General features: G+C 37.0%; 1 protein-coding gene across 1 annotated transcript in view; it reads right to left on the bottom strand.

Annotated features, from left to right (window-relative positions):
• The window catches only part of OCA2 (OCA2 melanosomal transmembrane protein), a 158,041-nt gene that overhangs the window by 94,932 nt on the left and 45,557 nt on the right, over positions 1–17,552 (bottom strand). The window contains exons 9-13 of the mRNA XM_054271957.1: positions 11,406–11,477; positions 10,513–10,578; positions 9,357–9,413; positions 7,963–8,087; positions 4,279–4,417 (exon numbers count right to left, since the gene is read on the bottom strand). Coding sequence (XP_054127932.1) covers positions 4,279–4,417; positions 7,963–8,087; positions 9,357–9,413; positions 10,513–10,578; positions 11,406–11,477 — 459 coding nt within the window. The remainder of the gene's footprint in view (positions 1–4,278; positions 4,418–7,962; positions 8,088–9,356; positions 9,414–10,512; positions 10,579–11,405; positions 11,478–17,552) is intronic.

Below are 17,552 nucleotides of genomic sequence, written 5' to 3'. Positions count from 1 at the left end.
TACATGGAGATAACGTTTATTTGAGACACTGATGAATCTCCTTTCTTGTGTTACATTATACTGTTTAATGATTACTACATGCATAGATGGTAAAAATTGTGAAATCAGAGGTAAGCCCATACATTTTAGTTCATAAACTTTAGTTACACTAATAAGTGTAATTTTCTCTTGAGAAAAGGAATCAATCAAACATCAACAGAAGGGGGAGAGTTCTACAAATTGATTAAAAGTTTTAACAAGCTTGTATCCAGCAAACTCAACAAAAATAGCCTGATAAACTACAGGAATCCATTTTACCAGTGCTTGAAATATCTGTAAAGCTTCATAAATAGGATTTTCTCTTCTCTTTTTTTTCAGAAGTTCCTACTTTCATTTATAAATTTTTGATACCATAATTTCTCATTAAATATAACCAGCTAATATCACATCATGCTAAATTCCATCATGAAGGCTGAAAGTCTGTAAAAGCCAGCACAGGAAAATCTGATGTCTGTCAGTTTCACAGGAAATTCCTGTTAAATGGCAGGAATAATTCTGAGTGGTATGCTGAAACCCCCAAATCCTCATCAGACATCAGATTAACAGCACAAACTTTATCACATTCTAACAAAACAGTAAATAAAAGGATATAACCCAGTGGCTAGCATTTGCTAAAATTGCCTTTGCTTTCATGATTACTTCTTTTATTCAGATTTAGCTCGGACACACCAGTGCACATGTTCACTATCGCTTTGTTCACAGCATCATTTTGCTCTGGAGACCTATTTGCCATCCATTCTTTCAAGAACTGGAAATCACACCCTGTGCTTAGAGCACAGCAACTTCTGATCTCAAAGGTGTGTTTGTAGAAGTTCATGAAGTTCCCAAATACAGAAGATTTGCTGTTCAATCCTTCTGAGAGCAAGGACCATATCCAACTGGTTCATGCTCTATCGTGCATACACGCATGGAGTTCCTGAAGTCTGAAGCACATATTTCTTCAAAATAAAAATATAATTTTGTTAACAGTGGCTATTCTGTAGCAGCACTCTGGAGATGATAAAACATTAAAAAATGTTTTCTATTCACTAAACAAGTTTTCCATTTGCTCTTATCCTGAAATCAAAACATAAATGCTGTTTTGTGAAAATTCTTCCAACTTCAACTAAGAACAGCCAAGAACACAACAAATCTTCCTCTCCTATTATGCAAATGTTCCACTGATTCCAGTCATGATGGTAGGGAATATGTCAGGATTATAAATTAACAACAGCTAAAAAGAAAATATCCTTTTGACATTCATTTGCATCTCAAGACAAGTAAAGAGACTTATTGCTACATTTTAATGAGCAAAATGTTACAAAAATCTTATTTATTCAAACATGGTTTAAATAAAATATTTTTAATATTATGCTAGTTTTCCCCAGAAGCTAGGGAGAAAAGTCTCTCCAGCACCACAGTAAACAGAAAGTAAAGCATTTCTAACACTGTAACCAGATAACAGCACCCAAAGTAACAAGGCTGCATTTCATTTCATATTGATATAAAAGCCAAGGTTTCCTACAAAAGTGTAAACTTGCATAATATTTTACTTGAATACTTTTAGAGGTTGATGTACAGCAGTAAAAGTTCAGGAAGACTGGTAAAATTCTCTTCCTGATAGCACCTAAACAAAGTAGAAAACCAAATCATCTACATAGGACAGTTAACTATTCAACTTCCTGCAGGGGCAGTTGTCCAAGTACTCCTGTACTTACTGTGCAAAAATGACACTGAGAAGAGAATGAAAAGAAGAATTTCAACAAAAATATCAAGTAGAAAAAAATTCTAGAATTTCTAGAATGTCCAAAAACATGACCATAATGCTAAGAAGAGGTAAAAATCAAGTATTTTCTATAGAAAACACCATAATAGAAACTATGAAATTTATTACATGAAGGAGTGTTTCTAAGATGTCATTAATGCATTCAAGAACTTTTACCTCTGAAAGAGCTAAAAAAAAAAAAAGGAATAAAATAAATTTTACTTGGTACCAATGTAGTAGGCTCCCCATGCATTTTAGACACAGAACTGTGCTGGCTCATGTTACCCTTCTGCGCAGCACCTTTTACTAGAAGTAGTTTCAGAAACAAGGCAGCAATGTCTACATTTCTCCTTCTGATCTAAAGAGAGCATGCTGGAGCAGGTGGACAAAATTAGGAATGCAGCTATTAGTTGAACAGCTCAGACTGTAAGAGGCCAGATGGTCCAGCTCCCTCTCTGACCTCTCTCTTGGCTTTATCCAGTTACCCCAGCCAGCGCTCTCCCAGGCAAATCTCCTTTGCAAGGGGTGAGCCCTAAGCAGTGAGGACATACCCCAGACCATGACACTCTGCCTCAGGACCAAGGATAGGTCTTTGACCCACTTTTGTTTATATACATAGATATAATAATTGAGAATATAGAAAAGAAGCAGTGTAAATTCTTTGACCCTGTGTTGAACCTAATCTATTTCACTACATTCTTATTCCTGTGATGCAGCAGAAGATCTGAAAATAATCCAGACTGAAAACATCTGGAAAGATTTTTGTGCTTGTGTCAGATACAGAATTTGCTATAATATCATATTTGCCAGGGTATTTATACATCTGAGTTCTCCTAAAAATATCAATAGCTCAAACAAGAAAAATGTAACATGGTTTCTTTTCAATTGCAATTGCTTAATTATCTCCCATGTTTATTGCCACTTCTAAAGGTTCTACAGAAATTATGAGTTTCCGAGTATTTAGGAAAATTACCTGCATGGCAAGTGCTAATTATTCTCTTTTAGATCAGAAGTTTTAAATAGGTGCACAGATTTCACATCTAAAATTTAAAACTTAGCTAGCAAGTTCTCAGCTAACAGTAAATATTACAGTCTTCAAAGTAGCCATCCAAACTAGCCAACTGCAGGACATTTCAAAAATTTTGATGGCAAACATTCAGTTTATTAAATACTACAAACTTTCAAAGACCTTTCACAACCTGGACAGTACTTAATTAATTTGAGTGCATTCAATTAATTAGAAGAGATCTTTCTTTCACAGAGCAATAGAAACATAAGTGACTCCAAAACATAAACTTAGGATTTTGTACTACAACTCCCTCATCCACTTGCACAGTTGTTTTTACACTAGCCCAATGAACACTAAATTTCTCTATAATTATTTTTTTGGGGGGTGGGTTATGACACCTGGCCAAAACAGAAAGCTCCTCCCTGGTGTCCTTACAGATGTGCCCATTACATATATTACTGCCTGTTCCATGGTGCTGCATGTTGGTGAGAAGAAGGGCAGATCTGCCCCATGCCAGGGGGTGCTGCCCCTTGCATCCTGAGCAGACTGCCTCCCTGCTGCCCCACAGCACACCAGGGAAAGGGGGTGGCAAACTGTGCCAGAGGCAGAAGGAAGGCTTGATGCCCTCATGTTCAGGGGTAGCAGGGATAGCTGAAAGCGCAGAAAACTCAGTAAACTCAGCTCCATGCTGATACTGAGGGCTGCAAACACTTGCCAGCAGTGCCCCAGCCACTCCACAGGGCAGAGAGACCCATGTGGGTGGGAAGAAATGGTGGGACTGGGATGCTCCTGCTGGATTGTTCATGTCCTGCAGTCCCATCCAGCACCATAGCTTTCCCATTGGCACCAGCCACCCAGCAAACAATAGAAGAGCCAAGAGTTGGAAGCTGAAATCTGTCTCTGCAGCCTGGAGATAGCAAAATGTTGTCAGGAGGTGGGAGCCAGCTGCAGCCTGGGCTGCATGGGAGAAGCACCCACCCCCTCTTACACCCCACATCCCCTTGGGCTGTGCTTGAAGGATAAAGTGCCTTATGTGTGTCATGGCTCTACAAGGGCAAAGCAACCTCTCTGTAAAATGTCAAATTGTCTCAGATTTAACTTTTGAAAGCAAACCTATACAGAGAAAATGGATGGATTTTCATCTTCATTTTCACATTTTTGGTTTTTTGCAACTTGTTGCCCTGTCTGCAGCCCTTCGTTGTTCTGTTTCTTTCCTCACTTTGCCATTAATAAGGAAATCCTCACCAACAACAAAAAAAAGGAAACTGGTATTCTCGGTCCAGATCAAAAAGTCTATTCTTCATCACTATTTTGTCCCCAAAAGATCACTCTCTTCTCTCTGATAATCCTACTAAAAAAGAAGCAGCATGGCAAAAAAAGTCAATTATGTTCTGTTTATATGGCTGTCTGGGGGAAGAGAAGAATCAACATTGCATAAGTCAACATCACTACTTAATTTTAGTAGCCAAACAACTGCAATACATACCCTCCTCCTCAGCTCCTGCTTTGAAACAATAATCACATTTGGAGGATCCCCAACAGCAGTGGCAGCCCCCCCAATATTTGTGAAGATTACTTCCGCAATCAGGACGTGCCTAGGATCAAGATTAAGTACTTCACAGAGCCTGCAGTGTAAAGATAATGAAATTAACTTCTTATCCCATGGATAAATTACCTTAAATATTAAAATGCACAAAAATTACAAAATGTAGTCATTTCACAGACAAATGGTAAGATTTTAAACCTAATGTGTCAATAAATGCTATGTTAAAAATCATCTATTGTGCTAAAGTAGCTATAACAATGTAAATGAAAATTTATGGATTTTCTTTACATTTGAAATGCAGTTATTAATGCCAACAAAATTGATGCATTTAATTAAAAGTAGTCAACTATTACAAGAATCTGACTACAGAGAAAATAGCATTTCAAATTTTCACTGTGATACAGCTTCCGAAACCATGGTCCTTAAGCTGCACTGACCTGTGGAAAACTATTCTGGTCAACCACAAGCTCTGCACTCAGCAACAGTGATTAACTTTCTTATGGGAAGCAGTGGTAGAGGACTGTGCAGGCTGCCTATTAGCCATGAATCATCTATTAGAGACTTCAGCTTCAAGGCTAGTTTATTCAGTTTATTCTGTTCCTATTTTCCTCCTTCTCTAAAGCTTGATCATGAGTATTTCTATTTGGGATGAAACAAGCAGAAAACACACATTCCTTATGGTTAATAAATTCTCAAAATGTTTTTAGCAGTTCAAATATATTAAATACTTCTTTGGTGGGATGACGCTTTGATCAGAAAAAGTAACTTGCTTCTTTAATAAGAAGCCCCTTAAAGTGCTCTGACAAACACAGGGGTTGACTCAGTAACCTCATAATCTGTTTGAACTCAGAGCCCACTTACGCAGAGTAATCTTCGCACAGATAACTCCAACTCACAAATTACATTTACGCACACACCAGTGTAATCCGCTCTGTCCTGAACTAAATGTTTGACTTTAAACTGGGGCTCTGCTGGTAAAAGCTGAAAGTTAAAGTCACACCTAAGCACTTTGGAGTAAGAAACAACTGCTTTCTTCCTCTCAACTTATCAAAAAGTTCCTCCAGAATGTAAAGATGGAGGACACACTTAAATTATTGTCCCCTATATCTCATAGTCAATGGGGGAAAGAAAGAGCGTGCAGGAAGAATGCTTTCTCACTGCAGTGCTCTCACACATTTCCCTGAAAGAAGGGTTGAACTTCACTGTTTAGCCTAAGTCTGTGTTATTAAAACCTATATTTCAAAGAGAAAAGACTATTGCAAAAAAGCTTAACCTGATTCACTTACACTATCACCAAGAGTGTCAATTTAAAACTCAGAAAAAACACTCTGAGATGGCGTATATGTCAGTACATAAAGACTCTGGAAAATAATAACTGTGCAAAAAATACACTATTTCCTCAGCAGCATGAAATCATTCAGTTAAAGGATACTTTGTAGCGCTATTGGTTCAAATGTATCAATTGTGGTACAAGACCACACTTGTACATGCAATTTTGACTCCATTGCTCCTTGATTTCCCAGTATTTCCAAATATAAGCTAAACTTTTCTTTAGTGATTCTTTCTTCTTGATGGGCCTAGTGGTATTTTAAAAAGAGAATTCTAAAGTAAGAAAAGGCTAAGCCCAAAGTGTAAATCCATCAGAACATCTTAGCTAGATGGCAAGATCTCAGTTCCTCAGTTTACTTATCCTGGTTATATAATTCCTCATATGTAAAAACATTAGCCATTTCCACTTCTCAATAACAAAGTATCTTGAAAATAAGCAACAGCCAAAAGGAGGTAGTTATTACTTTGTTTAACAGGTTACTACAAAATGCAGAGTGAAACAACTATCATGTTTTAGGCCTTCTCATAGGAAATGTAAGCCCTAATGTTTGCAGAGTCAGTACAATTTTCTGCAAGCTTTATCTCCATGGCAATGGAGACTGTACAGTGCAACACAGTGAAGCTGCAGACAATGGCAGTAAGATAAAAAAGAAAATTACCCCCAGCATGAAGCTTTTTGAAGTAAGCAATTATTTGGTTTTAGTAGGTGAGATAAAATTTTATTTTAGTTTTGATAGTGATTCAAATACAAATGTTTCCCACATACTGAGTTTCCCCTTCTTCAGTCTTACAGACTCATTTAGCATAAAACAAAAGGACTTAGTACATATTTAGTACAAAAGTCCATTACTTAAAGGTGACTGCAAAGGCAGAGGCTCTCCCTTCACAAGGATCCACATGGAGAAGATAAGAGCCAACAAGTACAAGGGAGAGATTTCACCTCAACATAAGAAAAACAATTTATGGTGGAAACAGTTAACCACTGGAAAAATCTCCCCAGGGATGTGGTAGAGTCCCCATCACGGGAGGTTTTCAAGATGTAATTGAAGAGAGTGCCAGATAATCTCATCTAGCTTTCCTTTCCCATGAAAGGTTGGAACAGATGGCCTTTCGAGGTCCCTTCAACCTGGGCTATTCCAGGATTCTTTGAAAACGGAATAAATGTTACCATAGTTCTGACTGTGAAAAGCTTTTTATGCTACATTGACTTCCGGATTTCAGTCAATTCCCAAATTATATTTAGCCAAAATATTCTGTAACACAGCTAAAGAAAACTTGGTGTTTAATGGCTCCAGTGCTGCTTAGTGCTAGAAATGCAATTATTGATTAGGGTGTGGCAAAGCCATCTCTTTAAAATATAATCAGACAGAAGACAAATGGACCTTTCATTCACCAGCTGTTTCCAGTCTAGAATAAACTTCACTTGCAAAATTGGGTTTTACTGCTTTACACTGCATTTTAAAGAGAGGGCATATCTTAATAGAATTTTGTGTACTTTAATGTGATAATGACTGCAAGCATTACGTCTCTCAGGATCATTTCTAAAATACACTAGATCTTTCCAAAACTGAACTGGATTAAACAGATTTTCCTGACTACACACAGGTTAAATTCAGGTTAAACAGTAATTTATAATCCCACACTGATTAAATGTAGTTGCATATAACCTGCTATTAATTTACAGAAATCTGAAGTAATTAAATTCATGGTTGTCTGCTCAAAGTTCCAAATATCTAATCTCAAACTGTGCAATTAAGCAGTAGTCATCCCTATGACATGATTACCAAAAGGAATAAAATTCAGATTTTCATATTCAAGAGAAAATTGTAAGATGAAATATGGACTTTTCAAAAATTTGTTTGTCACTAATATTAAAAGGGATAACAACTTCACTAAAACAGAATTTACTATTTAATATTGTATATAAATATCAGCCAGCAATTAATAAAGCAGCTTTAATTAAAAAATTCTGCCTGCTTTACAGGAGAAAAAAAATCATCTACTAGGGATCATTTGGTGCAATATGCCATTGCCATTGAAATATACAAGCCAGAACAGTTAGCTGCCAAGGCAGTGTTCACAATTTTCAGATATGTTCTCAATGTTAATGCAAAGGCAAAAGACAATCCATTCTTCTGAAAGTGCTAGCTTTTTATTCTACTACAATAAGAGTATTTGAAGCTCTAATTTCCATTTAAATGATTAAGAAAACCTCCAAACAAATATTTTGCAGACATGTCTACTACTGATTGCTGGCTATAAAAGACCATGTCCAAATCCATAACAATAAAATACCTTATGGTTACTGGAGTAAAGAGCAGCATAGTGGTAACATTGTCCAAAAATGCAGAAAGAATTGCAGCAATAAGGCACAGAAGCGTAATCATGGCCCACACCTTGCCTCGAGAGAACCGATAAGCCTAGGAAAAACAAACAGAAGCAGAATTAATGGACTGCATCCCTCCAGCTTAGATTTCAAAAAATTGTAGATAAAGCAACTTGATCAAAGTTGAACAACAATGAGCTCAGAGCATTTACTATTCCTTTACTATTACTCCAACAGCACCCTCTCCAATACTAAATAATTTGGCAGGAAAATAATTCATGGAAGTGGGCAAACAATCCCATCACACAAACAAAGAAACAAGTCTGAAGAAGCACCACATTCTGCTGCCAGTCATAAAGGGGTCAGTGGCAGGAGAAGGGCTGAGCCTCCATCTTCTGCCTGCACGGCCAGGTGAACTAACGGGGTTTAGACCTCCCTTCCACTCCACACCTGGGACACATTGCCCATCCTCAGAGCAGCACTGCTGGAGTGACTCCAGAGGGGGGCCACAAACATGGTCATAATACTGGAACACCTCTCCTACAAGAACCACCTGGAAGAAGTCTGCATTACTCAGCCTGGCAAAGAGAAGGCTCCAGGGTCACTTTCCAGCACCTAAAGAGGGGCAATAAGACAGCTGGGGGGGAGACTCTGGGCAAGGGTGTGTAGTGATCAGACAAGAGGGATTGGCTTTAAACAGAGAGAGTAGGCTTAGATCAGATATTAGTTAGAAATTCTTTACTGTGAGGATGGTGAGACTACAACAGGTTACCCAGAGAAGCTTTGGGTGCCCCATCCCTGGAAGTGTTCAAGTCCAGGCTGGATGGAGTTTCAAGAAACCTGCTCTAGTGGAAAGTGTCCTTGCCCATGGCAGGGGGATTGGAACAAGATTATTAACGTTTCTTCCAACCCAAACCATTCTCTAATTTTATAGTTGTGATGCTATGAATTACACTTTTCATGTAAAATTTTAAAAAGAGAATTCTTTTTACTGTGCAAAGGTCTGTGGCCACTTTTCATATGTGGTCATACAGTTAATGATAGTTCCCTGCCCCACTGCCAGGCATAGAGAGTTCAGCTACAGCAGAACTGCAGTCCTGGGGAAATCAGTGAAATATTCAGCTTAATAGTGCCCAAATGCTTGTGTACCCTACTGGGGACCTTTAACCTTCTCCTGTAGAAATAGAATTTCATTAAGGGCTTCCTTTCATCCAAAAGGATTTTTCCAGTATTGCAACATGACCACTGCAATTTCTAATATGATAAGTATATGCTCACCTTAGAAGGGTTCTTTAAGATTGTTCTTGGTGTGACAGATTTGAATAAATATTAACTTGATAAATCTAGTACCAAATAAACCCACCTTTACTGCACAGTAGTCAAAAAATCCAGTCTCTGAAAATATGGCCACCAAAACCATCTGCCAAAAGATGGGGAAAAATATAATCACTTGGAACTGATATATAAAAGTAATTGAATTATTACTCAAAACGAAAGCAAAGCAGATTGTGATACTGACAAATGGACTTCTTATCTGACACAACATTGAGAATCTAATCACCCTTATATTAGAATATCCACTACAGCTGCCAAATATCTCTAGTTGATACATCATATGGTGAAATATACTTCTCAACATAAGCAGTCTGTAAATGTCATACCAGTCTAGTTGAATTTCATTTTTAGTGACTAAGTGGGCATCATACATTAAGTACTCAAAGTATCTCTCTTACATCATTAATCAAGAAGAACCAAATAAGTGTCTTTGCTCTCTGCATTAATACTCTACAGAGCACAGAAGATAATGGCTTCAAGAAATGCTTGCATTTTCCCACATCAGGGAGGTCTCCTTTCCTTCTGTCTTTGCTCTAAACATAATATATAATTTTTTTTGCTTTCTTTTTCTGTGAGGAATGCAAGGAGCAAGGACCAGTGTCAGGAAATAAGAAAAGCTCAGAATGGAAACAGATAATTGTAATTTTGTCTCTGTATATTGTATATTTTGTGTTATAGTCTAATAGCACTTGGACAATGTTTTTTACCACAAATAGCTCCAGGCAAAATTATTAAAATAATATAGGATTAAAATCTCATCAGATATTACTTCTCCATTTCTGGCTTGCTTTTTTGTAGCTTCAGACAAAACAGTGAGACAGGAAACAACTCTTCCAGCAGAGTGTGTTTGAGGAAGGCTTTGAATAAACAAAATTAAAAAGAAAAATGAGAGCGATAATATTTGGCCCTTAAACAAGTCTTTCTGTTTATAAATCCCAAGGATGTTTTTAACATGTTGTCAATACAATTTCACAGATTAAAAAAAAAATAGTAAAGGATCAACATTTCAAAAGACTGTTTCAGAGGTCTGATCCTCATCCTTTTTGGTAAATTCCTTAAGACACAAATGTTTGTCATAAGCTGTCTGAGTAAAGTACAATCAACAAAGTGTTCTAAAAGGAAACATCTCTGTACTGAACGTGATTATTTTGGCATATTTAGAGCAAAAGATACATTTTAGTTACCATTCCAAACAATAATGCCAGTGTCTCATAGTCAATCCACTCGACCACTTTGACCATACTTGGCCTCTGCAATCAAAAAATACAATTACAAGTGAATGCCACCTAACTTGTGATTAGCTATGACTTATAAACTCCACTTAATTGATGAACCATTTAAATAAATGTGATGGAAATTAATAAGTGTTCCTACAAGCTACATAAAAAAAGGACTCTATTATTGCCCTTACTACTATTATTATTATTACTTATTCAAAGTACTGCTGGCATCCTAATCAGTCATTATCAAGCTATTGGTTGGTCTAGTTGTTCCTTCCTTAACATTACAGAAATAAAAGATAACCAAATTACATGGTACACTGCAGTTCCCTTTTTGGTAAAAGAACAAAAGCATACCAATTCACCTGTGAACAAACTGGAGGGTATTAAAGGGAACATAGTAATGATGTGGTTATGAGAACAACTGAGAAAATCAATCTGATGTTTGACTATATATCAACCAAGAGTAAGCAGCAGGCGAAACAAAAGGGTTGGAACATGCAGGCATGAGATGTAATTATTTAGGGTAGTATAAAGTGTATTTCCATTTAGGTTTGCTTGGTAGCCTAACATTACTGAAAATAACAGTGTTAAACTAACGCTGGATTAAGCTGAAAATGCTTGCAGTCAGCTTCCTGCAAATCAGAATAAAAAGGATCAACTGACGTTTTTGTACTCCCCTTGTCTACACATTAGTCTGACCTCTTTTCCCACCCCAGTGTCCGTCCCACCATTTATCTTTCTTAAAAAAACACTGCTTTGCCATGTGCTCAGTAAGAACCGGGCACGCATGGAGATTAATGATACCTGACACCACAGCCAGGGACAAAGGGAGCACTCACAGTTTGGTAACTTACCTCCCCAACAATAGCTAGGGCGGCTAAAGCGGCCAAAGCGCCCAGCATGGCTGCCAGGGTCCTGTGAACAATCTGCAACAAAGGGTAAGAATTGACCACAGACTCCTCCAAGCATCTCCTTACTATTAAAAAGGAGGTGGGGAAAGGATAAAACTTCATGTACACAATTATTTTCTTGGCTTGCTTGAGGATTTTTTCTGTCTAGAGGATGGTTAATTACTTTGCTATTAAAAAAACAAACCAACCCACAAACAAAACCAAAACTAAATAAAACAAAATTAAGAAATCTGCCAGCTAAAGCCTTGACTGTGCAAATGCTGCTAGGAAGTCTCATCTCCAATACCCAGGTAGAGAAGGGACTTCAGCACCAGTTTCTTACATCTGCCAGTAGGTGACCCAAGAAGGAAAGAAATTCATCTTCCCTAACTTAAGGATCAAAAAGCCTCGTCCTGTTGACTTCCCTTCACCTCCCATGGAAAGAAGACGCATGCCCAGGAGGTGATCCATCTCATTGTTAGTAGAGGCTTGTTCAGCAAGTGTGCCTTGAAAATGTGCTTTATTTCTCCAAGAACTCATCTGTAGTTATTTAATCCCCTATGTCTGGAAGATCACAGATTGTGTAAAATAACTCGGCTAAAGTAAGCATGTAATTAATGAAAATCACACTACAAAAGACTGAATCTAATTACCAGCTTTCACTATTAATGTGTTTAAATATTATTCCAACACAAGTTAAAATTATTGTTGAGAAAGAAATAAAAGAGTCTAGAAATATTTCATTTGCCTCTAATTTCATAAGAAATATTTTGCTGATAACAAACAATAGGATGAGAGCATCTCAAGGCTTTCCTCCATGTTTGGAAAGGAAAAGCAAAAAAGGAAAGATTTGGCTTTGTTTTTCTCCTTGATTATAATTTTTAATGGAAATGGTAAAGAACTACACAATTTATCAAAATACGAGAAAAATAAATATAAAAATTACTAACTCAAGAGTTAAAAAAAATTATCTGTCTTATTCTCCCGTTTTCCTTAAAAATGCACTGAAGAGTAACCTATTCATGGTGACAAAGCAGGAGATCAGACCAAGATTTTTAAGCCCTAATGACCTACTTGTTCAGAGCACAGACTACAGCTCCCATCAGCTCCTACAGAAATGTGTGTGATAACCCACTGGCTCATTTTTGATTTCCCATTTCAGTGCATTGACATGTAAGCACACATATGGCCCTTCTGGTTCTGCAAAGGTGGGAAGCATCTGATAACATTCCATAGCTCTTCTGGCTGGAAAGCAGGTACAGCAATTACACTTTACAGCTCTCTCCAATAACAGATGCCAAGCAGAGCTGTCCATTAGGGGAGGGGATCAGCTTCTTAGCAGAGCAAAGCCCAAGTGTAGGCTACAGGGAAATCCTCAGCTGCCCTCAAACTGAGGGTTTTCTCCTCATGCAATCTCCACCCACGTTAGGTGGCTCTTTTGCAGTTCTCAGAAAGATATCTTAGGTTTTCTGAGATTTGTTTAGCTACAGATTTTTTGCATATTTCCACATAAGCACTTTTGCTGTCACTGTTGTGTGCTTAATTGCTCACATTGGGTTGACTGCAGTTTCAGTTTCCAAGAGTTTGCTGTCACCTATGGGTGAAATTTGCTTTAATTTATGCAGAAAGAAACTGAAAAAATTAAGTCATCTGTCAGTTCCTTCATTCCGATGGTTTTTCAAGAAGGATATACAAAGGTATATCCTGAAGAATGAACAAGGTGCAAAGCTCTATTACAAAAAAACTTAGTAAATGTACAACTCTCCATTCCAGTAAACTATCAAATAAAAGTCATAAGGCAATGTAAAGCCGAGAAAGAACACTTATGTAAACTCTGAGACCTGTAAATTTTCAAAATTTGATATTTAGGAAGCTTAAGGAAAAATAGATTACTCTCTTTAATTTTCTTTTCACAGAAAATAAACCCCAAACAAATAACATATTTGCACAGGTATTTTTTAAAACTTACAAATACAGAAGTTAGGAGGTGCAGGTTACGAGTTCTGACATTCTTTGAACCACAAATCCATCTAATACACATTTGGAGGGCTTTATATCAAGCAAAATTCCATTATTATTCTTTTGAAAAATACCACAGATGAGCCAACCCTTTTGAAGATTGGCAGGAGGATGGGTATCTTTTCAGGATGATTCTTGGAGTGTACCCATAAACAACAGCTCAGGTACAGAATTGAAAGAGCTTAGAAATAAATTAAGACAGAGACTTAATCCCAGGAAAGCTGAGAGATTTAGTGGACTTCTGATCTAAAGACATTTTTAAAGGTTAAGTGAAAAATCATCTGTATTCATCTGATTGTTCTCTCACTTGAGAAAGGGCACACCCTTGTGCAATGACCATGGAGATGAGAAAGACAGGACTGACGAGAAGGAAGATACAAAGCTTTTAGTGTATCAGTTTGTGTGCTAGAGCCCCCCACCTCCCATTCCAACTGCAAACCTTATAAACTCTTTGCAAAAAGGGCATCCACCATCACCATCAGCTTTACTTTTGTCTGAAGAATACCTAGCAGTCCTGACTTACTGCAACAGCAAAGGAGAGGGCTCTTGCCTTTGTCAAAGGGACAGTAACAGCAATACAAAGTGCTACTGAAAACTATGCAGCACAGATTTCACTCTTTACAAAGCAGGATTCAGTTTAGAGCTCACTGATATGGGACATTACAAGTCTAAGAGATGAACAAATTGAAAAAAATAGGGAATGGATATTTACAGTATTTTATATAAAAAATTAAAATACACAAAGCTACAACTGTGAAACAACAGTTTCAACAGCATAGGTGTGTTGATAAAAACCTCATAGAGTCAGTCAGAATAAGCAAAGACTAGGAAAGGCTACTATAGCAATTTTGTTCCATAATTCTCTGTAGACAGTTCGTCTCATGATTGCCTGCTGTGTGATAAACAGAATGCGCTGAATGCTGATTCTAATAGTTTCCATACTCTTAATTCAGGAGTTCATTTTAAAGTAAGACATTAAAGCTATCCAAACAATTTATGTCACAAGTCTTTTTGCTTGATATTAATTAACAATATACAGTTGCAGAACTAAAATGCAAATTGGATTTAGAAAGCTTAGACCTTTCCCAGATTTAAATTTCTTCATCTATTTGAAAGTGCTTTGGAATTTTTGCACTGAGTTCATCAAACCATTTGGTAGACTATAACAGCATCATTTTAAAAATTAATCTGAATTCTAAACCCTAAATCTTGTATGGTGTTCCAGGGGACACAAGAAAATATTTAGAAACCATTTGAGTGACTACCTGGGTGCTATTTCAGAGAATATCTTTCCCAGCTGAAATCCAGGACACATGCATTTCTATGATGCATTTCTGAAGATATTTGGTAAATGATTTATCATACCAAGCATTTTATTTCCAGAAATCCTTTGTTTTAAGTCATAAATAGCAGCTGAAATATAAGTGTCAATGATTTTAATGTAAAGCTTCAAACAAAACCCATATTCATTTCTTATCCATTTTGTCTCCAGTGAAGCCTGTTTTATTGAACTTCTTATTTTACTGATAAATTAATTTGCATTTGCAACACTGCTGCATTTCAACAAGTTATTACAAAGCCTATATCCACATATGAGTTTTATGTATTTTTCACCTACCTTCAGAATAGCTGAGTTCTTCCTTATAAAACCAACAGCCAAATCCCTCTTAGACTTTATAAAGTCTCTAGTTTATTTCTTTATTCTCAGGTGACAAGGAGGGAGAGAAATAAAATTTACCCTAGGATAGGTTTCTTTCTGACTTTATGTTTTGTATCTATTCCTTTTTATGTTTTAATAAGGATTGATTTGGTTAAAATAAAACATCCTCAGCAGTGGAAGAGATTTTTTTCCACAGTTTTTCCTAAAGATGATCAAGACACTATTAGCCTGAGTGCCTCTGAAAATGTGCTCCTCAGTCACATTCCTTGATGGAGTTATCTCATAATTTGCTGTCATGCATTTTACAAATTTTGGTGGCCTGCTATTCTGTGGACTATTCCAGTTGTTTTAGCAGGATACAGACAAAACTTCAGTCTTTCATAGGTACACATATTTGATTCACTCTTTAGTGGATAAAATACCCCATATTTTGGAAAATTAATGCAGAAGTCTAACACTAGAATCAGAAGCTGTAATCAAAAATGGAAATTGCAGAAAAACAATGGTAATTTAGCTTTAAAATTTAGGTAATTTTTCCTAACTGTCAAGCAACATGACTGAAAATTTGGGCTTATGATAGAAAACAAGGGTAAATAAAAACCTTGAAATACTTTGAACTCTGCCTTTCTGTAGATCCACTTCAAAGCTGAATGGCACCAAATTCTTAATCCATGGAAATTTTCTTTATTTCTGGCAAATTTTAAAATTTGGACACATTTTAAGCAACAGACTAGAAATATAGGATATAGTCAGACACAAAGGAGTTCAGACCAGAATAAAGAAAAGTTTGTAATGCCAGATATATTAATTTGATTTTCCACATGCTCTCCTCTGGAAAAGAGACTGAGTAGTACCAGTTAGTGAAAGCACAGTAGCATGTCTCCCTTTCAGCTGGCGATGGAATTTAATGTTTTAGCTGTCCTCACCCTCCTGCCCTCAGTTTGCTCCTGACACCTGCTCTGCAGAAGCAAGAACTGCAGCTCCTTCAGCCTTGGGGCACTGTGTCCAGCACCTGGGAACCCCTCACAGGGGATGTGCTCAACAGCTTGTGCAAAATGAATGATAACAGAAAATTAATTGCCTTAGAATTACCTAGTTAAGCAGTAGAAAGTAAACTCTGTAGGGATTTTAATGAGGCAAAAAAGAGCTGCTTCACATAGCTTAGAAAGTATGACATGCTGGTGTAGTGTGCAGGGATGGGCTAAAGCAACTCTTGAGGTAAGCATGTAAGGTACACTGGTGAAAGATGATGTGCATCAAGAATCCCAAAGCGACTCCAAGCATCACAAAAATCCATGACAGCAAGAACAGCTATTTATATCTTCATCTGAAGATTAGGAAACTCTCTATATGTATTCTATATATGCAGGAATCGTAAAATAACACTTTACACTAGGTTCAACATTTAGAAAATCTAATCATGAATCTCATTTTTATAAGTCAAAATATGTCAAAACTGCATCACTGTACATAAGTATGTCTTGCAAGGGAAAAGAAAATCTGGACCAAAAGTTTACTCATTTTAAGAAATTCATGGTGGATCAATACTATAGTACTGCCATTTGCATGAAATGTGTGACCAAGACCAGTTAAGAGAAGTCTGGAGAAATCTGTGGATTTAGAAACACTATCATATCTTAGTACTAACATGCATTCTTATTCATTCTTTGCATAATAAATATTTATGCTTGTAACTGTGAAAATAATATTCCATATATATTCATATGTATTCAATAAGTTGTTTTTAAAGACAAATACCCAACCTTAAATTATTATTTTTAAATGGAAACACTAGACTCTGTAGCAAATTTTATAATTTCTGAACATCTACTCAACCCTGAGGAAAGAAAGCACCCATCTATGATATTCTGCTATAATAACTATTTCTGCTTAGATAGTGTGCCAAATTACTTGTTCTGATTTAATGTCAGTGGAGGAAGTCCTGGTATAAACAACCCTGCCTTAGGGGAAGTCATGGAAGGCAACAGTTTGTCACTTTCTAATACAATGATACTCAATATAAAACGTATACAAGATGATTATCTTAAATAGAAAGTGATTAAAAGTAACACTATATGGTCTCCAAGTAAATGCCTGTATTAGTTCACTTTTACCCCTATGATATGTGTGCTGGTTTTTGCTGGGGTAGAGCTAGTTTTCTTCACAGGAGCTGCAAGAGGGCTGTATTTTGGATATGTGTTGAACATAGGGTTGATAATGTAGAGGTGCTTTTGTCATTGCTGAGCAGGGCTTGTGCAGAGCCAAAGCCTTTTCTGCTTTTCCTACTGCCATGCTGATGAGCAGACTATGGATGCACGGGAGATTGGGAGCCAGGACAGCCAACCCCAACAGACCAAAGGGTTATTCCAGACTATATGACACCATGATCAGTATATAAAGAGGGGGGAAGAAGGAGGAAGGAGGGGCATTTG

This window comes from Melozone crissalis, unplaced genomic scaffold (genome assembly GCF_028551555.1).
Source record: "Melozone crissalis strain CALT ecotype California unplaced genomic scaffold, PUWL_Pcris_2 ptg000013l_1, whole genome shotgun sequence".
In the NCBI taxonomy this organism is placed as follows: Eukaryota; Metazoa; Chordata; class Aves; order Passeriformes; family Passerellidae; genus Melozone; species Melozone crissalis.
Note: the sequence above shows the minus strand (reverse complement) of the source record. Positions and strands in the feature narration are given on the sequence as shown.